A 26,231-nucleotide genomic window follows, 5' to 3' on the forward strand; every position below is an offset into this window, starting at 1 on the left:
CTAGTTTATAAAAATAATATTTAAATTATTTAAAACTTAATCATGAATGACAGCTTTTAAAAATATCATTAACATCAATATTAATTGTAATCACACTATAAAAAATAATTAATTATTTATCACTAATATTTATTCAACCATTTATAATAAATAATTGATCAAAAAGAATTTAAAAAATTTTTCAACAATTCAAATTCCGCGCGTAAACTCAATTACCATGCGCAGTAAATTTTTTACCGCCATTGTTGCCAATCGCTCTGGGGTAAATAATTTAATTTATCTCATGAGTAATTACACTTGTGCGCTTCTTATTAACCTGCAAAAAAAGACAGTAATGAACGAGTGCTAATGTAGCTGACAATTGGCAATTTTTTAAATTTTTGAATAGATAAATAAAATTGAAGTATAATAAAAATTAAAAAATGGATATTTAAATATTTAAAAAACCAGTACGCGCATTTTTTAAAATTTCATTATTTAAATTAACTTATTTATTAATTCAAAATTTATAAATTTTTTTCCACATTCACACTCATAGTAATGAAAATTTGAAAATTCCCTAGACATTGTTCTTGTTGTTCTCTTGCAGTAAGCAGGCCGCTGGTACATGATATTTTTTCTGTCAAACCTAAATATATATTCTTATCGGTATACACGCAGCTAATTTTAATTATAATCATAATTAATAATTGAATGACCTAGAAAGGAAGTTCAATGAAATATGATGATTCAAAATAATATGATAAACAATAATACGTGGCAAAATAAAGCTTGATTTAATTATAATGGATGAAATATTACAAGGACAATATGATCGATGAGGTGAGTTACATTGTTTGAATCTGGGTATATTTTTTGACACTTTTTTATTATTGTTAATTTAAAATAAACATACGTAAGTACATAAGTATGTGTGACTGTAAGTATATGCTGTGTACTGATATAAGTTTTGTTGTATTTGATTTGCACATTTTTTATGACGACATCGCAACTCGTTTTTCTTGATAGACGACCTTCTTGGTTTACTCATCAATGGTACTTACGAAATGTTTAAAAAAAGTACTGTTTTATTTACACATAATAATAAACGAATAAATTTTAATTAGCGGCATGTAATTGTATTTAAATTACTTTAAGTAATAACTTGTTTTTAATTTTCGCAGATATTTCAATTGGACGTAGGATAATTTATAAACGATCATTTAAATGATAGTCGTGTAAATAATTATTGGAAATGGAAATGAAGCCAGACTCAGAAAATTATGATCAGAGTACCGCAGCACTGGATAATCATGTAGTTATGATTGTTAAAGCAACTCCAAGTTGTATTAATGATGATAATTGTTTTGAAAACTCACAGCCATCGTCATCATCATCGTCATCTGTATTACCTGATGCATCATCAGCAAATTGTTTAGTTAATCACCAGAATTCAACGAATGGAAGACAAAAAAAAAAAACATCGCAATTTACTCTGTCTGGTGAAAGTTTTTTAAATACTCAGGATGAAGTTGATAATTGTAATGCAAGTATTAGTCATCAGAATGGTCATTCAACAGATTTATCTGTGTATGATAAACGAAATTGTTGTAACTCAGAAGCGTGCAGTGGAGAAACAGGTGCTGAGAGAAGTGAATCAAGTTGTATAAAGAAAAAATCATTGATGGAAAATTTATTAGACACTTCGACTGCATGTTCAAGTAACAATAATTTAGAATCTCACTCGCTTCATACAACCACCGCTACCACCGAGCCAGTACGTAAAAATATGATTAGAAAAAAAGAATTTTTAAAAAGTAATCGTCGTACGGGTAGTGAAGATTCGACATTAAATAAATCAACTCAGCATCAGAGTACGAGAAATTGTTCATTGGATGACAATCTGTCTAGTTCATCGATTTGTGAATCAGACGAAGCATGCAATTCATCATCACAACATAAAAGTACCAGTGTGTCTGTAGACGAAGCAGTTTCATTGCCATTAGATCTACCAGAAGACGATTCGGAGAGCGTTGTAGTTAAACAGAAACCATTTAAATTACCGAGTCTAGTTAATCTTTATGAAGCAGCTGAGGCTCAGCGGATCGAGTTAGAAGCCAACGCGGCTGCTTCCTTGGAAGCTAGTACGTCGAGTCGCGAGGATGGAGCTCAGGCGCTTAATTCCGAACTTCCTTCGGCGTACAGCAGTGAAGGAAGTAACTCTGATACAGAATCACAGCGTGCTAATGATATACCACGTGGTGAAGTTGCGAAAAAACGTGTGCGAAGTATGGACGTAATGGGATTACTAGATCGCGTAGAGTATTATCAGCTGTGGCGTAGTACCGGAGGACAGTCATCAGCACCAGAATCAATGCAGGATAATGGTATGTATCCAAATCCACCACCATTGCCACCGAGAGCCGCACACAGACCTCTACATCGAAACAATGCTTTACCAACGACTCTGCCTACACTTTCTCGTAAACATCTTCACAAACATTCCGCACCTTGTCGCCCGGAGGATTGCTTCGGATTTGAGATTGTCGATGTTGACGAAGCCGTGGCTTTGAAGACTCGAACTGCCGTCACCAAGAGCATCGCACTGTTGAGCTCACCACGGCCCCATAGGCCATTAACGAGACTCGATGCTGGAGCTAGTAGTCAACCAGAGTGCCCTCCTACACCAACACATCGTCCAAAACCTTTGAGGCCTTTACCAATGTGTCCTTCGACCAATCCATCTCTCACGTCTGAGGAACCACTGCCGCCGTCTTGGGAGGCTCGGATTGACAGTCACGGTCGTGTATTTTACATTGATCATGTTAATCGCACAACCACGTGGCAGCGACCAGGACAAACCACAAGAAACACTGGCTGTGAAATGCGTCGTCAACAACTTGACCGACGTTATCAAAGTGTACGCAGGACAATATCGCGACCTGATAATATAGATCGTGAAACTTCTGGATCTTCTTCATCTTCTTCTGGCGCTGTTGCTATTGCTGTTGCTAGTGCTAATGCTAATGCTAATACTAACACTAATGCTAATGCTAATCAACCAGAAAGTAATGGTGAACGATCAGCGCCAGATAGAAGTAATACTACAGAACCATTTGATATTGCAACTATACCACCGGTATTATTTCTATCGCGACCAGATTTTTTTACAGTACTTCATACCAATATGGATGCAATGGAACTGTACAATCGTAATCCAAGTCTCAAGCATATGATCAGCAAAATTCGTAGAGATCCATTGGTTTTTCCGCGGTACGAACACAACCGTGACTTAGTGGCGTTGATAAATTTCTTTGCTGATCCGACAAAAGAATTACCGCGTGGTTATGAATCAAAATTAGATAGAACAGGCAAACGTTTTTTTATAAGTCATGCAAGAAAAGCTACGTCGTTTATTGATCCAAGATTACACACTGAAGCTACATACCCTCGAGCATTGCTGGATGAAGCTCCTGTACCGCCACCACGACCTCAACAGTCGGGTATCACTACCATACCCGAAATTCCTATTGCTTATAACGATAAAGTTGTTGCTTTTCTACGGCAGCCAAATATTATGGATATTTTAAAAGAAAGACACGCAGCTCTGGGACAAAATATTGCATTGCGAGAAAAAGTTAATACTATTCGGGTGGAAGGATCTGCTGCTCTACAAAGACTGGGCCATGATGTACCTTTGGCTTTACTATTGAGTTTATTTGAGCAAGAAATAATGTCCTATGTTCCAGGTAATATTGGAAGATCACCAATTGGTAGCCCTCATGCATCACCTGGTCTAACGCGAGCCTCTGCTCGTGCACCGGCACCATACCGTCGTGACTTTGAAGCTAAATTACGTACATTTTATCGCAAACTCGAGAGTAAAGGATTCGGTCAAGGTCCGGGTAAATTAAAATTACATATAAGGCGTGAAAATCTTTTGGAAGATGCATTTACAAGAATAATGGCTGCGTCAAAAAAAGATTTGCAGAAAGGAAAACTTGTAGTTATATTTGATCATGAAGAAGGCTTAGATTACGGTGGTCCATCTCGAGAATTTTTCTTTCATCTATCTCGTGAGCTCTTTAATCCTTATTACGGACTATTTGAGTACTCGGCAAATGACACGTACACCGTTCAAGTATCACCAATGTCGGCGTTTGTTGACAACTATCATGACTGGTTTAGATTCTCAGGTAGAGTGTTAGGCTTAGCTTTGGTACACCAGTACCTACTTGATGCTTTTTTTACTAGGCCATTTTACAAAGCTCTGCTACGTGTACCGGCAAGTTTAAGCGATTTAGAAAGTCTGGATCAAGAATTTCATCAGAGCTTAATGTGGATTAAAGAACGCGATATAAGTATTGAACCACTTGAGTTAACATTTTCAGTAACTGAAGAACTTTTGGGACGTGTTGCTGAACGTGAGCTTAAACCAGGTGGACGAAACATTACGGTGACAGAAAAAAATAAAAAAGAATATCTCGAACGAGTAGTTAGATGGCGACTAGAACGAGGTGTCTCTGAACAAACTGAGTCACTTGTTCGTGGGTTTTATGAGGTTGTAGATCCACGTCTAGTTTCAGTGTTTGACGCTCGTGAACTTGAGCTTGTTATTGCTGGTGCTGCTGAAATAGACTTGAATGACTGGAGAGCTCACACTGAATATCGAAGTGGTTATCACGATGGTCATCCTGTGGTCGAGTGGTTTTGGAGTAGTATCAGTCGATTTACCAACGAACAACGATTGAGATTACTCCAGTTTGTCACTGGCACTTCTAGCATTCCATATGAGGGCTTTGCTGCCCTGCGCGGTTCGACGGGACCAAGAAAATTTTGTATAGAAAAATGGGGGAGACCTAATAGTTTACCCAGGTATTTAAAAATTTCAATTTACCTTTATTATGAATTAATTGCAACTTTTTTTTTTCTTTTAAAATATATATTATTTAAATTACAGAGCGCATACATGCTTTAATAGATTGGATTTACCACCGTATCCAACGCCCGAAATTTTATACGAAAAATTATTACTGGCTGTTGAAGAAACAAATACTTTTGGTATTGAGTAAATAAATAAAAATATGTATTATTAGATAAATTTTAAAACGTCCATTTTGACATATTTATTTAATACATCTATCCATCGTCACTTGTCATATTAAATTATAAAAATAATAATACGTTGTAATAAATTTTTAAAAATCAAATTAATAATAATTAAATATGCGTGATTATAAATTAAAATTCAAAGACTAAAATTAAATTAAATTAAACGGATAGATGTCAAATTAAATAATTATTGATGATATTAAAATTAAATAATCGCCCACAATTTCACGGCAACATTTAAAGTTCACTAGCATTATTTATAAAGGAAAAAAAATAAATAATGATAATTTATTTAATTAGGTATTAAGTAATTGTATAAATAACAAAATTATAATTAATCATCGTTTATGCGGGCACAAGCAATTAAATTTCGCGGAAAATCGGTACCGTCGTCGTTCCGTATCTGAATTTAAATTTAAAAAAAAAAACTGTGTCACGTAAGTCATAAATTAAGAAATACTATATAATAAATAGTACGAAATATTGTTACAAATGCGCATCAGCCTCATTAATTGCTCACTATTATAAATATATGCATCGATTGTTATAATTAATTGTTTAGTTAAATGAAAAATTAATTTATTAAGTCATACATGTTTACTGCAAATTGATTATCGTTTTTAAATCAAGTCTGAATGATATTTAATAGTTCAATGCGTTCCAAGTAATTTATAATAGTAAATATTATTAGTTAATAACAATAATTATTTAAAATTAATTTATGAGTCTATAGATTTATTATTTTGCAATCTATTGTTAAAAATTTAACTCTAAACGCAAAAGCAGTGATGCAAATTTTTTTTTCATCCACTAATCGATAGTATGCAATCGAAAAAAAAAATGAACTATTAGTTCATTGAATATTTAAATATTAATTATAGAATCCGGGCGTATCGTCTGAATTTTCTTTTATCAAATAGGGTAGAAGTAGCATTTGTGGCCACTGCTCCATTTTTGGACATTTAAAATTTAATTTTAATTAATGAAAAAATAAAATTTCCATTGCGACAGTGTGATAAAAGTATCTTTGTACACATTTTCAAAATCAATTGGCATTGCGTCTCTTAGAAATTATTTCTCTAATTTTTCAAGTGTCTAAAACTGGGCCTAAAGTGCCCAAAAATGGTACCTCTATTCTAATTTTTTTCTACAATGCATAAGCAGTATTTATGTAGCAAATGTTTTGCTATTGCTATTTATATACATAAAAATAAAACACGAAAGATATTTTTTGTGTTAATTTTATAGTCGCACAAACGTGCAGCAGTTAGCGAAAGAAAAAAAAATTAATTTTAATGCTTGACAGCAATTTAAATATTTAATTTTAAATATTATTCCTGATCAAAGTGCAATTGAAAGTAATTAATTAACGATTCATTTATTTATTATATTAAACTAATAGTTATTAATTAGTTTTAAACTAGGAGCTATTACGAAGTCTCTGCACATTGCATTCAGTCCTAATCCTAGTCATTAATATAACTAATTAATGGAAATCTTAACAAATAAAAACCGCATAATTATTGTAATATTTATTAATTATTATTAATAACGAGGATTTAATAAATAAATTATTTAGATAGAAACAGTAAGTGATGTTGGAATAATAAATGATAGTATATAAAAAATAACGCTGGGTCTTATTGTTACTTAAAAATAAATTACTTATTTTATTTGTTGTATACGTTGCGAAACTATTGTTTTTAAAATATTTAAATAAACAATTATTAATTACATTACACACAAATATTCAGTGAGATCATTTATAATTAATTAATTAATTATACCAAAATAATAATTAAATAGTCTGATAAATAAAAATGTGTGCCGAGTAATCAGAGCATGTTAAAAAAAACTGATATCACTTGAAGTACTTGGTATCAATTCTATTTTCAAAATCGATGTTGTGAGGCATCAAAAAAAAATAATAATAATAATAATAAAATTATAAAATGAAAAGGAAACGAAACCGACGAATAAAATAGATTCTCTGAACCGAAACGACAGTTACTTAATTATCGAGTGTTCTAAACTCGTCCCATTACAAAGTTTAAGTAAAACAAAAAAGGTATCGCAAAAATCAATAATTTTGCGAACGACTGAAGGTCATGGTGCTGGTGGGGGTGTGCGATTACCACCCGTACCATTGGCATGGGTTCAGTTTCGTGGATTTTAGTTTATATCTTATTCCAGTCAAACTTAAACTAGTCCACCAGCACTGTCATACCATAATTTAACGATACAATATACAATATATTCATACAACACAACCCAGGTTGCGAATTCCTGCCCATTTTTATTTCCCAATTAATCCTGATAAAATTCATCATCGTCATAAATATAAATTTCATTAAACTTCTCTCGCTGGTACGTGGACTCGTGCCTTAAAAAAAAATAAGTGGATTTAAAAATACAAGTTATGTTTTGGAGTTGCCATCGAAGCGAAACGTTCCAAGTGTCTTGATCTTGATTTAAGTTTTACTCAGTTATATATTAACATTAACATTAAAACACTGTCGCTTGGCGCAAGTGCTGGTTCATGCTGGTTACTGTACTCTATACTGTTTTATACTTATAGTCATTGGTGTGCAAGTGTTGACTGTGTCTGCTGTGTCGTGCTGGTATTATGTTAGCTGGTTCAGGTCCTCATCTCTTCTCTCTCTCTCTCTCATATTAAAATTCATAAAATAAGTAAATAAATAGCAAATAAAAATAAAAAAAAACATAGACAAATAAAAATAAAATAGATAAATTATTATTTATATTTAATTATTGACTTTTCTTTGTTGGTACCAACTTAAGCCATATTGTTTTATGGAGACTGAAATTAAATATACAGTACCTACTAAACACCTCCATCTCCATATTATCCATTCTATTTAATTCGGTTCAAACGTACAGTAGTTTTTGAGCAGAGTAGTAGGTATAGGTACAGAAGCTAGAGGGTCTACAGTCTACAGTGAGTACAGACTACAGTCATACAGTGGCAAGTGTGGGAAGAGAGCGGCCATCTTGGTGTAAAGAACGATAGAGCCGTGGGCCGTTTCTGTGCTGTGACAGGACAGTAGAGTTGGTTTATTCGTACCGTCAACTGCTTCCTTAATTAATTGCCTATATGCTATTTAAAGAAGTAGACAAGAGTCACGAGGACGTGGTCAAGAGCCGTGATACGTAGCCATTGCTGTTATTTAAATAATATAATATAATATATTAATATAAAACGTGTGGTGGTATTATTAAATAATAATAATACGATATACAAAATGGATACGCCGAGGGAACGTGAGATTGCGGCTGAGGATAGCATCAGAGTTGTCTGTAGATTTCGACCACTTAATGATTCTGAAGAGAAAGCTGGCTCGAAATTTATTGTTAAATTTCCCTCCGGTGGCGATGATAATTGTATATCTATTGGAGTAAGTTGTTTTTTATTTAGTTATTTATAATTAATATCACTGGATAATTATTTAGTGGTAGTTTTGCTGACTACCAATGCGACGGCGCACAGCTGACAAATGCAATGAGACACTGCTCCGATTATTTAAAACACGTTTATTTTATTAGTATACACTTAAATTAATAATAACTATTTTTTTAAATTAAATAATTTGTTTGTACAGATGTTTTAATTCATTTCATGTATAAATCCGCGTATTTATTCACGTGGAATTTGTTTTTATTTGAAATTATAAAATTTTTTATTTAGAGAAATAACTTTTTATCTAGAGGATTGTAGGTTGAGTTTTTAGACAGACGTTAAATTATTAACGGAGATATGACTCATGAAATTACTGAATAAATTTTTCTCGAGTAATTACTTTGAACTTTCATTGAAATTATTTATCTTTAACTTTTAATTATTATTTTATTGCGACTATTGATTATTGATTTTTATTTAAATTAGTTGGTAGTTATTTTAAAAAATAGTTTGGAAATTTTATGAGTATCAATGTAGCAGACATGAGAAAATTTATAAATTTTAAATAAGTAATTTAAAATAATGAAATTTAAAAAATGCGCGCACTAGTTTTTAAATTTAAATACGCATTTTTAAATTTTATTTATTTATTATAAAACTTAGAAAATTGACAAGTGTCAGCTACATGCAGGCATTAAATTTTTTTTAATTAACTTGTATGATACTGAAGTTAGCCGACGTTTAATAATTTTTGGATTTTTAAAAAACGATAAATTGAAAGAAAAAAAATATTTTTAAATATTGCACTTATAGTCTATTAAATTTTCTACATGTGCATATTTTTAGTTTTTTTTTTTTTTATTTAAATTTAATTATTGAAAACAAATCTAAAAATTTTTAATTGTCTGCTGACTTCAGAATCATTAACTTGTGACCTTATTTTCCTACTTTATATTAATTATAATAATTTAATTGTAATTATTTGTTTATTTTAATAGGGTAAAGTTTACCTCTTTGACAAAGTTTTTAAACCAAATGCAACACAAGATAAAGTTTACAATGAAGCTGCTAAATCAATTGTCACTGACGTTCTTGCTGGATACAACGGCACGATCTTTGCTTATGGGCAAACGTCATCAGGTAATTTTATTATTTTTTTATACAGCCGGTGATAAATCTCTTTATTCAACAGCCGAACAAAAAAAATGTACACATTTTATTTTTCTTTATTGATTTAATAAATTTATTATATAAAATGTTCATGAACTAGTAGCAAATATTGTCAAAATAATTAACACAAATGACTTGATATTTATATATTATTTTACTTTTCAATTAACCAGAAATTATAATAAAAAAAAAGTATTTGGGTTAAGTATTATAATGCTTGTTTTGAAATTGAAACAGTGTTTTGTTTCTTAATTTAAAGTTAATAGTTGAATGACGACTATTGTTTGTATTGGTATATATTTATATGTATATTGATGAGTGTATATATTTTTTTGTGGTATAGGTAAAACACATACCATGGAAGGAGTCATTGGGGACGCAAATAAACAAGGAATTATACCTAGAATTGTTAACGATATTTTCAATCACATTTACGGAATGGAGGAGAATTTGGAATTCCATATTAAAGTTTCTTATTTTGAAATTTACATGGATAAAATTAGGGATTTACTTGATGGTAATTATATTTTCTTCGAATAAATTTATCAGTAATTAAATAATAATTAATTAAATGACTTTTTTTTTATTTATAGTATCCAAGGTAAATTTGAGCGTCCATGAAGATAAAAATCGTGTTCCTTTTGTGAAAGGAGCAACTGAAAGATTCGTGTCTAGTCCAGAAGAAGTATTTGAAGTAATTGAGGAGGGAAAATCGAATCGACATATAGCTGTAACAAACATGAATGAACACAGTTCTCGTTCGCATTCAGTTTTTCTAATTAACGTAAAACAAGAAAATTTAGAGAACCAAAAAAAATTATCGGGTAAATTATATCTGGTGGATTTGGCGGGTTCAGAAAAAGTTTCAAAGACTGGTGCTGAGGGTACAGTACTTGACGAAGCTAAAAATATTAATAAATCGTTGTCAGCGTTGGGTAATGTAATATCTGCGTTAGCTGACGGTAATAAAACTCACATACCGTATCGAGATTCAAAGTTAACGCGTATTCTCCAAGAATCTCTTGGTGGTAATGCTAGAACAACAATTATAATATGTTGCTCACCCGCTAGTTTCAATGAATCTGAAACAAAATCAACATTAGATTTTGGTAAACGTGCTAAGACTATTAAGAATGTTGTATGTGTTAATGAAGAGTTGACTGCGGAAGAGTGGAAACGTCGATATGAGAAAGAAAAAGAGAAGGCCGCGAGATTGAAAGGAAAAGTGGAGAAATTAGAGTCTGAATTATCACGCTGGCGACAGGGTGAAACCGTTAATCCAGAAGAACAAGTTAATCTAGTCGAGGTACCTGAAGTTATAATACCACCGGTTATTCCTCCTGTAAAAGATGATGGACCTATGCCGGCTATTCCTGGTGGCGGGCTTATGGCTGGTTCTCTTTCGAATGAGGAACGACAAAAATTAGAGGAAGAACGTGAAAGATTGTACCAACAGCTTGATGAGAAAGATGAAGAAATCAATCAGCAGTCACAGTATCTTGAAAAGTTAAAGGAACAGCTTGATGAACAAGAAGAACTAATTGCCAGTGCTCGTCGTGACTACGAACAGCTGCAGCAGGAAATGAATACTATTAATCAAGAAACAGAGAGTGCTAAAGAAGAAGTCAAAGAAGTATTGCAAGCACTAGAGGAATTGGCTGTTAATTATGACCAGAAATCACAGGAAGTTGAAATTAAAAACAAAGAACACGAGAGTTTGTCGGAGGAATTACTTGCTAAACAAACTGCACTCAATTCGACTATGTCTGAGTTACAGCAGCTACGTGACATGTCAACTCATCAACGTAAAAGAACTGCCGAAATGTTGACGAATTTATTGAAGGATCTGGGAGAAATTGGTGTAGCTATTGGTGGAGACGAAAATCTCAAGGTATGATTTTAGTTTCTTATTATTCACTTTGAACTACTTCTATGTTTCTGGTTATAATAATTTTTTTTTTCTTGTTTAGTGCCAGATAACACCTGACATTAATGGAAAAGTTGAAGAAGAGTTTACAGTAGCAAGATTGTACATTAGTAAAATGAAATCAGAAGTCAAAAATTTGGTACAACGTTGTCAGGGATTAGAAACATTCCAAACGGAATGTAATAAAAAGGTAAAGAATAAACTTTGTCGTTGTAAAATATATTTCTTATAATAATGAAAATAGTAATAAATGTTGTATTAAATTATAATCAATTTTAATTATTTAATCTACTATCTGTTGAAATAATATTTGAAAATATTTAATATTAAATATTTTATAGATATCGGAGTACGAAAAAGAACTGGGTGAGTGCCGATTATTGATCTCTCAGCATGAAGCACGTATGCAGACACTTTCAGAGTCAATGAAAGAAGCAGAAGCACGTAAACGTAGTCTAGAAGAGAATCTTGACGCTCTTCGTGAAGAGTGCGCGAAACTAAAAGCAGCTGAACAAGTCCAAGCTGTCACCAACAAAGAAAAAGCTGAAGAAAAAGAGGCCGCGACAAAAATGCGAGTTGCATTGGAAGAACAAATGGACCAACTACGCGATGTTCATCAACGTCAAGTTGCTGCGCTGAGAGATGAAATCTCTGAGAAACAGGAAATGATTAGTGAGCTCAAAGATCTCAACCAGAAATTCACATTAGCTCACCAACAAATGCAGTCCGACTACGAAAGATTGAAACAAGAGGAAGCCGAGAAATCGGCTAAATTACAAGAATTAATTTTAATGAATGAACGTCGTGAACAAGCCAGAAAAGATCTCAAGGGACTGGAAGACACTGTTGCTAAAGAACTTCAAACTCTTCACAATCTTCGTAAATTATTTGTTCAAGATCTTCAAATCAGAATCAAGAAATCTTCTATTGCTGAAGACAACGAGGACGATGGAGGTTCTCTAGCACAAAAACAAAAGATTTCATTCCTCGAGAACAATCTCGATCAGCTTACAAAGGTTTAGATTTGTCAATAAAATTACTGTTGGATTATTGATGAATTATTTTTACAAGTAAAATATTTAATTTATTTTTATGTTATTGCTACACAGGTTCACAAACAATTGGTCAGAGATAACGCTGATTTACGATGTGAGTTGCCTAAATTAGAGAAAAGGTTACGAGCCACCATGGAACGTGTGAAAGCTCTCGAGACTGCACTACGTGATGCCAAAGAAGGTGCAATGCGAGATCGTAAACGTTACCAATACGAGGTGGATAGAATTAAGGAAGCAGTTAGACAGAAAAATTTGGCACGACGTGGACCTAGCGCACAAATCGCCAAACCAATTCGCGCTGGTCAGCATCATGTCAGTGGTGTTAACGCTATTCGAACTGGAAATAGGGGTGAGAAATAACTTTAACTATTTTATATTAAATGTTAATTTTGCACGTATATATTATTTATGTATTTGGAATTATTTAAACTGATTAAATTTTTTTTTTAATTATAAATTCATATTATTAATTATTATCCTTATCACGTATTATTTAAAATATCCACATATACTTTTTATCTATTCATTTTATTATTTTGTTTTATTTATTTATTTCGTTTTTGTGTGTTTATATTAGATGTGGATTTACACGTTCCGCGATCGTGAACGTAACACGAAATTCTTCACTTTTACAGAAAACGAACGCAAGAGTGCATTTGCCGATGAAAAGAAACGAATCCCCGAGATGGATTTAATTTACAACTCTTACACATAAATAAATTTAAAAACATTAAGTTAAATATGATACACAAACAATAAAAGTTTAAGGATATAATTAGAAGTAATTAATTTAATTTGCAACGAGCACCATCCGTTTCTTTCAATCATCATCAACATCAACAACAACAACAACTAAATAACTAAAAAGAAGAAAAAAAACAATAATAATATAATTTAATAATTAATCATGTGCTTAGATTAATTGCTAAGATAGATTTTAAGTTACTGTGTAATACTGCATGTCTCATCGATTTGTAAATAGTTAATTTTTTATAAATTATTATTTTATTTAATGTGAAAACGTGTTATGTGGATGAACAACACATACGTCTATTGATGGATCGTCAAGATTCATTATTTAATGTTTTCAGATAAATTATTATTAATAATCACAGCATTTAATTTAATGCGCTTTCATTATGCACATATTGTAACGTTGATATGCAAACGATTAAGATTCACAAATATTTAAAATTAAAAAAATACATTTTTAAACAAATGTTCAGCATAATAAATTTTAAATAATAATACCATCGGGTTGAAATTTTTTTGACCCACGATAATCATTCAATACCCGAACGAATCGGATATAATAAATAATTTTAACGTTAATTAAAATTGCTTCAGTCCTACCTGTGTAAAAAAAGCCGTTCTAAAAAGATTTCCAAAAAGTTCTGTGGAACTTCTAAATTTGAGAAAGATTAGAACTTCGAGTGGAACTTTGTAGTTTTGATAATAAAAAAAAAAGTTTATCTAGGACTTGATATGAGTATCTTGGAGTAAAAAAAATAACGTTTTTAAAATATATTTTTACTTCATTTTACCTTCATTCCGAAAAAGTTCTCATTAGAAACCAATAGAATAAAAGAACGTTCAAAATTCAAAATTTGAGGTTTTCGAACTTCTTCGAAACGAGGGTGAAAATACAGTAAAAATTCGTTTTAAAAAATATGTTTCAAAATCGTTTTTTTTTTTACTTTCAAATTTATTAAAGTTCCTCGAAGTTCTGATCTGTCTTAAGTATGGGAGTTCCACATGTCGAATTTTTTTTACACGGATAAAATATACACGATATTTGTACGAGTATAAGATATTTTCATCAGTATCATAAAATATATAAATATAAAAATAACATCAGCAAGTTAACAAGTTCGATGGATTAATTTTGATTGAATAGCTTGTTATGAAATAACGATTTGACATGCAGTCACGATTTGTACGAATGATTGTAGCTTAATATGTAATTTATAATTGAAAACGTGATTTTTTTAATCTCTGTCTCCGCATGGCAGTAATTATACTTTTAATGGTATTTTATATTTAATAATTTAACTAAAAAGGTTATTAATTGTTTGATGACAGTGAGAACTTGATTGAGAAGAAAAGAAAAAAGAATAGATTCAATAGATTGAATTAATTTGGAGGGCTCACTTAATTAATGTTAAGTGTTTTTAGTCACTCCTTTGTGATTTTAAATTCAATACTCGAAGCTGTTCTTTTTTCTTTTTTTTTTCTACGTTATTTCTATCAATTATCTATTCAATACACGCGAAATTTCCTGGTCATTTATGTTGTTTATTTTCTTATACATCTTCAGTTTAATTGTCATATTATATTTATAATATCCATTTTATTTTTAGTAATTATTATTCATTGTTTAGAGGCTCACATTAATTTAGATACTCATTATAATTGTTAATATATAATATTATTTTTTATTATCATTATTTCACAATTTAATTTAATTCAATTTATTATTTAATCATTTTTTTCATCAATCTAATTTAATTATTTATGTCAATGTCATTATTTGTGCGACTAATGCAATTAATATTTATATTTTTCTGTCCTATTTTTCTTCTTCTTTATTAAAGACAAAACAAAAATAATAAATTGATAAAATAAAATATTAAATAATTGAAATATTTGAATCTCTGTTATCTCTGGTGCAATAATTGTATACTGAATGTCGCTATTATTGTAATAATTTTTTTTAAGACTTGCTATTTGATGAGCTTATTAGTTACATAAAGAAAAAAATCTAAAAAATAAAAAAAAAATAAACAATGTGCTTTAGAATTATTTTGATCGCTGTATTTGTATAATTTAAAATAATTTACGAGCCACGTGTACTTGATATTAATGTATTTTAAAACAATTGCGGTGTCGTATGTTATCATTAATTATATTATTATAATTAAAAATAAATAAATTAACTGCAGGCTGTAAAAGATGCAAGTTTTTAAACGTAAGTTTAAATGAACACTTGCAATTAAATAGGTAGAAAAACAAAATATATTAATTGTATTACTGGCATGAGCCATGTAATTTAATGAATAATTTAAAAAATTTCTTATACAAGTATATGATTTAGTTTTTTTATTTTTATTTTTAAGCATAACCATTTTTTTTTTTAATTTTCATTTTTTTCTTAACGAAAAATAAATTAATGATACGGACGATTAAGTGTATGAAGTGATTTTTGTATGTATATATTTAATAATGCTCGTTAAATTTATGGTGAAAACTAATGTGCTAATATTTACGTATTTTCATTCCCAAGTGGATAAATTATTTTAATAATTTGCGCTTATATTGTAATTGTATAAAATATTATTATTATAATAAAAAGAAAGTATGAAATTATGAGCATGATTTCAAAGTAAGGAGATGATGTCTTAGGACAGTATTTTTAAAAAATATTTTTGTCGTAAGGTGAGAGACCCAATACCTGATCAGAGAACTAGTACCCGATGAAAATATATGGAGTAACCGGGTACTAGTTTCCTGATCAGGTACTAGGTCTTTTACCTTATAAGTAAATATTTTTCCAACTAAAAGATATTTTATATTTTTAATTATTTAAAAGTTTTATCTTCTCATAATTTCTGGAAAATTTTTTCGTTAGCATAATAATTAATTATAATAATATTTATTTTATTATATTTTCATTACGCGCAAATTATTACAATATTTTTCCATCTGAGTAATAATTTTTGTCTCTGATCTTATACTAACGATCTTAGTAATTTATTTTAAATTAAATTACAACACAAGCGGTAGTTATTAATTTGAATATAGAAAATTACTTTATTTTATTTTAAAAAATAAAGTATCGCACCTTTGAGTGATAATTCAAAGGCCAATTAAATTGAAGTGCGAATACTTCATTATATTATTTTTTTTTTTTCGTAATATATTAAATAATTTTATTATTATATTCAACAATGGCATTATTATTATCGATGATAAAAAGATAAAAATTTGAATCCATAAGTGTTTGCAGTATCTATAATAATAATAATAATACTAGTAATAATAATAAACTATTTGTTCGTCCTTGGTATGCACAAGCCATTAAATCGGGTCAATAAACGTTAAGATATTTATTGTGTAAAATGTAATTTGATAAGAGAATATCCTCCTGATATTTCGATAAATAAATTTACGTAATAATTTATGACAGTAAAGTTGGCGGACATCTGACAATTTTTTAAATTTTAAAATAATGAATTTAAAATTTTTCTAACAAAAAAATTAAAAAATGGACTTTAGGAAAATTCAAAAATCAGTACATGCATTTTTTTATTTTATCAATTTAATTGTTTAATTTTTTTATATGTAATTGAAAAATTGTCTTATGTCTGCTACATTTACTCAAATAATAATTCTCACTTACCGCTGGCACATGTCATCGTCAATAAAAGTCTAAGCCAGATAAAAAATAAATAACAAATTGAGTAAAAGCTTTTGCTTTTTATATTTATGCGTACAATGCCTGTCGGATATATCGCCGAAATTAAGTTTAATATTTTATATATTTATTTCCACAGAGTTGATATTATTTTTAACAATTACTGAAAAGTCAAAAATATAAATTTGTGCAAACCAAATAAAAATAATTACTAAGAGGTGGATATTTATTATTTTATTTATTATTTAGCTCTTAATTATTTCAAATACTTGTGCCTTTTTTTTATCTAATAACTTTTTATTGTTATTAATAAAAAAAAATATTTCAATTGTGTAAATTAAATATTTTTTAAAAATATATCCACCTTATACTTGAAATATTTTACAGGCTGCATTTAAAAAAAAATATGAGTTGAAAAAATGTGCAACTGCATTTTATTTGTTAATTTTTAAAAAACATTTCGTAGATAATAAACGAATATTTTAAATAGCTACAATTGCATTTTCTTTAGATTTTTTAAATTAAAATTAAAATACTAGCTTATTTTACTAATTAATTAAACAATAAATTTATTAAAATTATAGCATTAGTTATTTTTTAAAAAAATTTTATTTAGAAGAGAAAACTCAATTATTTACAAATATTTACATCAATTACTTTTCAGTACTAGTGTGATAGTTATAATTATTTTAATTATTATTACTTAGCTTAAAAAATGTATTAATGGTTAATTATAAGGATAAATATAATTTATTAATAATATATCAGTAGTTAATTGTCATCTTTTCGTTTTTTAAGCGAAGGTCTTTCGAACATTTGTTTCATACCAGCCGACTGATTGTTATGGAACTTTAGATTCTGAGCGGTCTCAGATATCCAAGGGGAATCAAATTGCGTGGTATCTTGATCTACCAAGTGAGTGTACTTGGTTCTACCACTTCTTCCAAAGTTCTTAACTTGCATAACCTTTGGTAAGATGGTTTTGTCAAAATGATCTTCAAGCGTCGCACCAGAGAAGTCACGTTTCAATATACCCTCATCTCTGTCAAGATAAAACGCACCGCGATGATAGTATTTTTGTAAAAATTTATACTTTCCTTTGGCAGCTTTATTGGTGATGACTTTTGGATTAAGCTTAGCTTCCTGCCGACGTTCTTCCTCAGTTAGGTTTCGGATTCTTTCAATTTCGAGTCGTTCCCTTTCAATGGCCTCACGTTCTTCGCGATCCCGTTTTATTCTCTTAAGTTCCCTTAACTTCCAAGCTTCGTATTCAACCTCATCATTTTCGTCGTCTGTACAGACATCCTCCAACTTACTCTCCTTACTGTCTACCAATTTGCCTCCCTGAGTTTCTTTTCGAATAGCTTCCTCAACCATTCTCAAAGTCTGTCTTTTCCTTTCATCAGCCATTTTCTTACTCTCAATCTCCATCTGCTGCTGTTTGAACGCCTCTTTTTCTTGTTCTGCCGTAGTAATTCTGTCTTTCTTCATAACAAATACGGGTTTTAATCTAGGTCCGCATTCCTCCTCTGAATCCGTATATTCTTCATATTCGGAACTTTCAGCAGAACTTGAATCTGATTTTTCTTCTTCGTCTTTAATTATTTCCTCTTCAGTATCCTTCTTAGACAGCACCCGTAATTTCAGTGCTTCACGACGTCGCTCGATCTCAGTATCAGACAATTCTTCATCATCCGAAGAATCAGAACTCTCTAATTTTATTTTTTCACGGGCATTTTTTATCTCTGTTTCAATGATCTCTGGCTCATGGATATGCCGATGTCGTTCAGTAATTGTTTCTGGTTCTTCATCTGATTTACGAACAAGACGAGTCAGTCGTCTCAAACGTGGATCTTGTTCATCGTGTGCTCTTGATGTTAATAGTTTGTTATCAGTGTTACTTACGTCAGGATCAATTGGCTTGGCACATTTTTCCAAAAAGTCGTCATCTTCAGACTCTTCGTCGGAGCTTGCAGCTGGTGCGTAGTCAGGTCGTTTACCAGAAACATATCTGTGTACTTTTACTTTTTTCATTGACACTTCACCTTTATCATTTCTTACAGGTACAGCACCTGCTGTACTCTGAATGCCCATGGGTGCTGCTGCCAGGGCACTGTTGGTCACAAAATAATCCATCATCATCTTGAAATTATTTTTTTCTAACCAATAAATCAGTTACGTTTATTTATTCACTCGGGAATAAAAAATCAGTAAACAAAAAAATTGTTTGTGATTAAAATTTTGATTGTCTATAAATTAAAACAATTAGACACTTTTATTAACTTAAGCACTTTAATTAATTTATGAGTACAATTAATACTTTTACTGTGATAAAATAATTATTTTATTTTATTACACGAGATAGCTGATGAACGTTCTCTTGTTCTCTAGCAAAAACTAAAATGGCTGAGATATTTGTGGCGATAGTATCGTCAGGCAGTGCTAGAGCGCGCGTAAGTCGCGGCAATTAAATTTGAATTTAATGCGCATGTGTGGCAGCCATGATTTAAAAAAATAATAGCGGGAAATATAAAATTGTGTTTTTTATATTTAAAAATTCTTAATTTCCCATGACAACGATCTGTCAATTTTTTAAAGTCAATAAATTAAAATTTTATATTTTTAATTTAAATTTTGAAAATTTTTTAATTACTTTTATTAATAAGTTATGAAAAAATAAAATTAGTATGAATAGTAAAATAAATGCTGTGTTATTCGATCCCGGTGGATCGGATATTTCTTACGGATGTTCACGAGTAAGTGCACTAAAAGCTAAAGCTTATGGAAGTAAAGTGAAGGCTAACGATAATTGTAATGACAATTCAAAATTAATAAAACCCAAGTACAGCCCTAAAGTATTTGAAGGTAATTGGTTTGAAGAGCGAATTAAATCAACTCCCACTACTCAGAAAGATCAATCTAATTTGAATACTTCAACGCAAAATGATTCAAAATCACGTGTTAAAAAAAGTACGCGGCAGGCATTTGAAATTGCTAGAGAAAATAAAGAGAGGAATAAGGTAATTTATAAATAAATTTATTCTTTAATAAAAACTACTACTGATAATTAATCTAATTTAATAAATAGGGTTCAGGTAATCTTCTATTTGATCAGGAAGATAATTCATATTTAAATAATTTTACTACTTCATATGATCTTACTTATCGAGTTATTCCTCAAGGATTAGATGGCCCGAGATTGCGTTCCTATAATGGAAGGTAATTAAATCTATTTTGAGTTTAAATTAAATTATTTATTAATTTAAAGTGATTATTATATTTCTTAGAATAAATAAATGGTTGCCAGAACAAGATCTTACTAAGAATTTTGGTAATTTAACGGGTTATGGTATGACTGAATATTTAAGAGCATTAGAACAAGAATTAAATTACGAGGGAAATGATAAACCACGTACACATTATCAGTGTGATTATACAAAAAAAAAATTACCTGTCGATTCAAAACGGTGAGTATATTTATATTAAGGAGCACCACTAGTGTGAAATTTCGAAAAAATAATTTTTTTGTAAATTTCGATAGTCAATACCTTGAAAAATATCGTACTAAAATTTTAAGTTCATATGTCAAATAGTTTTTGAATTACAGTCATCTGAAGAACAGCCGCTTGTCGGTTCTTGAAATCATATATTTTTCAAATTTGCTGCAGTTATTTCGAAGACAAATCATCCGCTTGATTTGATTTTTATTGCAGCTTCTTTTATGTTTCTCCATACCGCGTACATCCGGTTTCCCGATCGAATAGAAAATGTAATTTTGACAGGCCAAAAATCATCAAATTTTACCGCGAAATTTGAAACTGTTTTTAAAAAAACTCTGCTATCACTGCAGGGGAATTTTTTTTTTAGCTTGGGGAGATTGCGAATATTTCCCTGAATTTTCAATTTTTTGGTCCAAAAATTGTATCATGTATTTATAATATATCCTTAAAACATTTCAGGCGGTCACACTAGTGGTATCCTTTGAGTGATTCACAGAATAATAAAATAAATTTTTGTTTTAAGATTTCACAGAAAACGTATCGATCTAAATACTCCAGACTTAAGCGCTTTCAATATTGATTTAAATAAATGTTGGGCACGTACTTTAACTCATGGTTTTCAAAAAAATAATTTATGTCAAAGAGTTGCTTGTGGACAGTATTAGATTATTAAAATAAATAAAAACAATTATTTTAATTAATTAATTAGATTTTATTTAAATTTTCATCTTAATGATTCTTCAAGTACTTTAATAAGTGTAACACGTACACAAAACTTACTACTAAATTCTTATAATTATTTCTGATTTAATTAAAAACAAAAAAAAGATCAATTCAATTCATAACAATATGAATACAAAAAAAAAATTTTTTTAAAAACAATTATAATTTTTCACTATTCAAGATTAAAATAATAATTTGGAAGTTGTCTATTCATTACTTATTGAAAATAAATAAACAAACCACCAGTTTTAAATGCAATAGTGGCACGACTTTCTATTAATCAATTGTTATTGAGACAATAGTAACTAATTATTAACACAACTGTTTATATTGATTATTAACTATTATAATTACCCATGTACGTTAACATTATTTTTTTTTCACATTTTTTAATTACAAAATAAAAACAATTATGATCATGATTCGAATGGATTTCTACCCAGTACCCATATCATAATTATTCATTACAGAGGTAAAAGTCTCCATCAGTATCAGTTTAATTATCCATTATTGATCATACGTTCATAGTTTACTAAATATATACATATATAATTACAAATATAATTTTAATAAACATTGTTAAATAATAAAAAATTATTTAAATAATTAACAAAATATAAACAACCAAAAAAAATCAATATGATCAATAATGGATAGTTATTATGTATATTATTATATATACTATACAATGGAGTGATTTATATTTAATAACGTATCCTAGTGAACACACATGAATAATATTTTATCACAAGTTTCGGAGTGTAGTGCGTTATACGCATTTTATGTATATATTGTTCGGGATACTTTTATATGCTTTTTTAAATATTGATATTTATAAATTGGCTTAAAAGTCACTTAACTCTGATAGATTATATCATTTTTTTTTATGTACTAATCAAATCTTGATTTACTTGGCAGTGATTGAGTTAAATTGAGTAGGCAGTAAGTATTACCATAAGAAAACAATACTATAAACTAAGACCCAGTATCCGACCAGAGAACTAGTAACCGATCACTCCATATATTTTTATATATTGATTTACTAAATTTACTAATTATAGATATACAAATAGATGGAGTGATCGAGTACTAGGCCTTTTACTTAACAGTGAAAAAAATAAATATCGTTCTATATTCAAATGTAAGGTAAATGACCTAGTACCCGATCGAGGAACTAGTAGCTGATCATTCATGTATTTGTACATCTATATTCACTAAATTTAGATAGACAAACACATGGAGTGATCGAGCACTAGTTCCCTAATCGGGTACTAGGTCTTTTACCTTTTAACTGACAATTAAAAATAAATTTAGCGTAACATTACGGTACAAAAAACAATAATATTGAAAACAATAGATCCACAGAGCAATGCTGGTAGCCAAATAGGGCTATTTAAAATGCTCATAGAATGAGAAGCACTACACGTTGATATTTGTGGAGTCTGTTGAATCATGCTGTAATTCATGCTACTGTTGATACATTGGTCGCTGATGTGATAATTGTGACAGGGTGATTGTCGGAATGACTGATTACAGGGAGTTGTTATTATTAAATTAGGCGGTGGACTGTGAGGAGTTCCAATGTATCCAGCAAAGTCTGGAGTTGATACACGATAAGTTGGTGTGTGTTGGCAAAATGAACTTGAGGGACTGACACTGGTTTGACGTTGAGCACTGTAGCACGGCGCTACGTCAGACACTACAGAGCATCTGTCGACGTCATTCAGGACAGATGGTTCTCGTGACGGCCCCATGTTTGAACCAGTAGATCCGAATCCTGAGCTTTGACTTGATGATCTTGACAATGTTGGTGAATCCATACCCATTTGCCAGTATCCACCGGCTACCCAGGATGTTTGGGTCACAGATTTAAGTTTTGGTGGTGCTAGAATGAATTTACGTTGAGATTTTTTGTAATTACGCTGAAATAAATCTGGACTAGATGTGCCGTAAGTTCTTGTCTTAAAGACTTGAGAATTTTTAGAATGTTGCTTGTGGTTTCCATCCAGTGATAAATTGCTAAGAGTTTTCAAGCTCTCACTCAGTGTGTATTTTTCCAAACGATTATGATTATATTCTGGCGAACGTTTAGGTGAGATATCTATCGGGTCGGACATAGTTTTTTGCATAAGCCCATTCGGTATTGAATTGCGTTGACTCTCACATATTCTAAAACATTTTTTAAAAAAATTTAATATCATTATTTGGTTTATAAATAAGAAAAACGAATTGACAAACCTAAAATAAGGTTTCATTGACGCTTTTATTGTTTCTGGTGAGTCAAAAGATGTATCCGTCATCAATAAGTGCGTTGTATTTGCAGGCGATCGATTAATCGGTGCATCAATATTATTTTTATTGTCACAATAGCCATTTGAACGGCTAACTGGTGTATCAATAGTTTTTTTGTCGCAATAACCAGCTTGGTTTAATTCTCTGTGCACAGTATCAATGCTAGCTATTGGCGATTCTAGTTTTTTAAATGATACATCTACATTTCCAGCTGATGAATTGTTCGATGTTATATTGATAAAACCCAAAATACTTGATAAAACAGCAATCTTTAAAATGAAATCTATAATCATTCTCAATACTAAACATCTCAACATAGGGTAGAGGTACCATTTTTGGGCACTGTAGCCCCCCCAGTTTCAAACGCTTCGAAAATTTAAATTAAACAATTTTTAAAAAACACGACAATTAATTTTTAAAATGTGTGCAAAGATATTTTTATCACATTGTTGGAATGGAAATTTTATTTTATACTTCTTCATTAATCAAAATAAAGTTTCAAATGTCCGAGATGGAGCAGTGGCCACAAATGGGACTTCTATCATATTTATCAGGAAATACTTACAATTTGATAAACAGTTATGTACTCAAAATTAAGCGGTATAATTTTAAACTTAAGTTTTAATAATCTTGTATCACTGTATGGCATCATTATACAAATACCAACCCATATAAATGTTAACAATAAATCAGAATTTCTTTTAGTAATATGAACTCTCGTTACTGTAACAAGTTGTAATAATGCTCCAATTATTGACAATTGTTGATTACTCGGATAATAAATAATACCGGCGCTCAAAAGTGTTAAAATAATTCGACAAAGTTTTTCAAATTTTGTCTTGTGCTGTAAAGAAAAAATTTAATTAAATTTAACATTCAATTTAATAATAATTAATAATTAAATTTCTTACATTTACTGTAATTTTCACAGATCTTTGTTTAAAAAAAAGCAATTTATACTGAGTCAGCCACTGAGCTTGTTTATTTATAACTTTTTTGACAAACGAATTGCATTTTTTGCAAAGCGGATACTTTTTATCAAGACTCTGTTTAAAACTTGTGATTTCTGAGTCTCGCCATCGTAATGGATCAATTGAACGCAGCTCAATGACTTTAAGTTCTTCATTGGCATTACAATTCTTGCATAGTCCATTATTTTTTCTTGTTTCTTCATTTTTATTCGGCAATGAATAATGTTTTGCTGGATTGTTCAATGATTTACTTCGTTGCTCGGGTATGTCATATTTATAATCACCGTCTTTTGAAAACCCATTGTGCTGATGACAATTAGGACACTTCCACCAGTCTGTTTTCGTTCTGGAAATCTTTGAGTTGACGTTGCAGAACCAGCAGTTAAGTTTTTTTGGCCATCTTTGCCTGTAGAAAATATTTTAAAAAAATTAAAACAATTTAAATCTCGTTGTCTCATATCCATTATAATTAATTAAATAACAAATCACAGTTTTATTGGATAAAAATTATTCTCTTGTTATTATTTAATGTTTGTTTTTAATTTTTGTACAACGTTTTTGGAAATCCCCGACTTGATCAAGTACTCAATTACTAAATATTAATTGTCAAGAATTATGAATAATTAATTAACAAAGAATTTTAACTGTAAAATTGAAGTTTTTTTTGTTAACTAGTCAGTTGTAATGACAATAATATTTGTATCTAAGAAAAGACTGTATAAATCATATTACTGTCTTAATTATTTATTCATAATTATTGACAATTAATGTTTAGTAATTGAGTACTTGATAAAATCGGGAAACCGACGAAACTTTGTACATAAATTAAAAAATAATAACAAGAAAATAATTTTTATTTAGTTATTTAATTAGAACAATGTTGTAATTAATAAACTTTTTAAAATTACTTACTTTAGTCTTTGGATAACGACGAGAAATGCTATCGTGAGTGCTAAAATAGTCGCGACGATTGGCACGAAATTTATCATTAAATTCAAATCAACATCCATAGTTGGATAACAAAATAAAAAACTTGAAATAATTTTTAAACTGTTTGTTGATTTAACAAACACATTTAATTACACTGTGTGTCACAGTAGTATAAAAAACAAATAATAAACAGTAATCTCCCGCCAAGATAATGCCAGTTTTTTAATCAACTAACCTAGTAACGTATGACTTTTTTTAAACGTATATTTACACTTAATTAAAGATATTCATCTGCATTCGAATGACTTAAATATTTGGTATCATAATCTGACTTAATTATTTACTCATTATGATTAATAAATTTTCATGTAAAATATGAAATAATTATTATTAAGTTACCGGAAAATTAAAACTCACGTGCCAACCGATGCTCATGGCGACACGCAGCCATTTTGAAATGTGAAAACGTCATATCTTTTTTAAGAGACTTCATTTAGAAATTTATTACAGCGCCATAATAATTACTCTCGCGTATGAGAGATTTAAATTTATGAACTATATATATTTTTTTAATATTTTATTTTTGAAATAAAAAGATATTTACGCAGAAAATATTTATGAACTAAGAACACTAGAATAATTTGTAATTGCTAAGCCAATTGTTTTATTACATTTATACAATATATCAAAATTTAAATTTAGGATCCTTTAAATTTTCGGCCACCTTCAAATATGTCTGA

The 26,231-nt window shown here is 30.0% G+C and overlaps 5 protein-coding genes across 7 annotated transcripts; 3 read left to right on the forward strand and 2 right to left on the reverse strand.

Moving 5' to 3' along the window:
* The first annotated feature begins 317 nt into the window (after positions 1-317).
* LOC130668462 (E3 ubiquitin-protein ligase HECW2) lies at positions 318-7,129 on the forward strand. The gene is made up of 3 exons (XM_057470766.1): positions 318-822; positions 1,164-4,854; positions 4,940-7,129. Exons 2-3 carry the CDS (start codon positions 1,235-1,237, stop codon positions 5,049-5,051), a joined length of 3,732 nt encoding a protein of 1,243 aa, XP_057326749.1. The 5' UTR covers positions 318-822; positions 1,164-1,234; the 3' UTR covers positions 5,052-7,129.
* Positions 7,130-7,476: 347 nt separating this feature from the next.
* LOC130668465 (kinesin heavy chain) lies at positions 7,477-15,745 on the forward strand. 2 transcript variants are annotated; one of them, XM_057470768.1, is made up of 8 exons: positions 7,477-8,507; positions 9,508-9,649; positions 10,023-10,196; positions 10,273-11,570; positions 11,650-11,796; positions 11,948-12,622; positions 12,716-13,010; positions 13,297-15,745. In XM_057470768.1, exons 1-8 carry the CDS (start codon positions 8,355-8,357, stop codon positions 13,374-13,376), a joined length of 2,964 nt encoding a protein of 987 aa, XP_057326751.1. In that variant the 5' UTR covers positions 7,477-8,354; the 3' UTR covers positions 13,377-15,745. The 2 variants fall into 2 exon arrangements, with proteins under 2 accessions (XP_057326751.1, XP_057326752.1); XM_057470769.1 differs by having other exon boundaries at positions 7,482-8,507; positions 13,239-15,745.
* Positions 15,746-17,685: 1,940 nt separating this feature from the next.
* LOC130668477 (microfibrillar-associated protein 1-like) lies at positions 17,686-19,249 on the reverse strand. The gene has a single exon (XM_057470793.1). The coding sequence runs from the start codon at positions 19,215-19,217 to the stop codon at positions 17,847-17,849; it is 1,371 nt and encodes a 456-aa protein (XP_057326776.1). The 5' UTR covers positions 19,218-19,249; the 3' UTR covers positions 17,686-17,846.
* A 409-nt stretch (positions 19,250-19,658) lies between these two features.
* On the forward strand, positions 19,659-21,439 carry LOC130668478 (uncharacterized). Its single transcript, XM_057470794.1, has 4 exons — positions 19,659-20,095; positions 20,164-20,294; positions 20,363-20,542; positions 21,099-21,439. Exons 1-4 carry the CDS (start codon positions 19,763-19,765, stop codon positions 21,238-21,240), a joined length of 786 nt encoding a protein of 261 aa, XP_057326777.1. The 5' UTR covers positions 19,659-19,762; the 3' UTR covers positions 21,241-21,439.
* Positions 21,440-21,550: 111 nt separating this feature from the next.
* Positions 21,551-25,932, reverse strand: LOC130668469 (uncharacterized). 2 transcript variants are annotated; one of them, XM_057470779.1, is made up of 6 exons: positions 25,474-25,932; positions 24,502-24,967; positions 24,156-24,434; positions 23,537-23,859; positions 22,595-23,467; positions 21,551-22,453 (listed from the first exon to the last, which is right to left on the reverse strand). In XM_057470779.1, exons 1-5 carry the CDS (start codon positions 25,569-25,571, stop codon positions 22,609-22,611), a joined length of 2,025 nt encoding a protein of 674 aa, XP_057326762.1. In that variant the 5' UTR covers positions 25,572-25,932; the 3' UTR covers positions 21,551-22,453; positions 22,595-22,608. The 2 variants fall into 2 exon arrangements, with proteins under 2 accessions (XP_057326762.1, XP_057326761.1); XM_057470778.1 differs by lacking the exon at positions 21,551-22,453 and having other exon boundaries at positions 22,519-23,467.
* Positions 25,933-26,231: the final 299 nt, after the last annotated feature.

The sequence above is a fragment of the Microplitis mediator genome, chromosome 5, assembly GCF_029852145.1.
Source record: "Microplitis mediator isolate UGA2020A chromosome 5, iyMicMedi2.1, whole genome shotgun sequence".
NCBI classification, from domain to species: Eukaryota; Metazoa; Arthropoda; class Insecta; order Hymenoptera; family Braconidae; genus Microplitis; species Microplitis mediator.

Bases quoted from the DNA above. Each gene is read 5' to 3' on its own strand.
- LOC130668462 (XM_057470766.1), top strand. From the start codon at position 1,235: ATGGAAATGAAGCCAGACTCAGAAAATTATGATCAGAGTACCGCAGCA. The intron at 4,855-4,939 runs GTATTTAAAAAT...TTTAAATTACAG, and splicing joins AGACCTAATAGTTTACCCAG to AGCGCATACATGCTTTAATA.
- LOC130668465 (XM_057470768.1), top strand. From the start codon at position 8,355: ATGGATACGCCGAGGGAACGTGAGATTGCGGCTGAGGATAGCATCAGA. The intron at 8,508-9,507 runs GTAAGTTGTTTT...TTATTTTAATAG, and splicing joins ATAATTGTATATCTATTGGA to GGTAAAGTTTACCTCTTTGA. The intron at 9,650-10,022 runs GTAATTTTATTA...TTTGTGGTATAG, and splicing joins TTATGGGCAAACGTCATCAG to GTAAAACACATACCATGGAA.
- LOC130668477 (XM_057470793.1), bottom strand. From the start codon at position 19,217: ATGATGATGGATTATTTTGTGACCAACAGTGCCCTGGCAGCAGCACCC.
- LOC130668478 (XM_057470794.1), top strand. From the start codon at position 19,763: ATGAATAGTAAAATAAATGCTGTGTTATTCGATCCCGGTGGATCGGAT. The intron at 20,295-20,362 runs GTAATTAAATCT...TATATTTCTTAG, and splicing joins TTGCGTTCCTATAATGGAAG to AATAAATAAATGGTTGCCAG. The intron at 20,543-21,098 runs GTGAGTATATTT...TTTTGTTTTAAG, and splicing joins TTACCTGTCGATTCAAAACG to ATTTCACAGAAAACGTATCG.
- LOC130668469 (XM_057470779.1), bottom strand. From the start codon at position 25,571: ATGGATGTTGATTTGAATTTAATGATAAATTTCGTGCCAATCGTCGCG. The intron at 24,435-24,501 runs GTAAGAAATTTA...TTTTCTTTACAG, and splicing joins CTGTGAAAATTACAGTAAAT to CACAAGACAAAATTTGAAAA. The intron at 23,860-24,155 runs GTAAGTATTTCC...TTCATTTTAAAG, and splicing joins ACATAACTGTTTATCAAATT to ATTGCTGTTTTATCAAGTAT.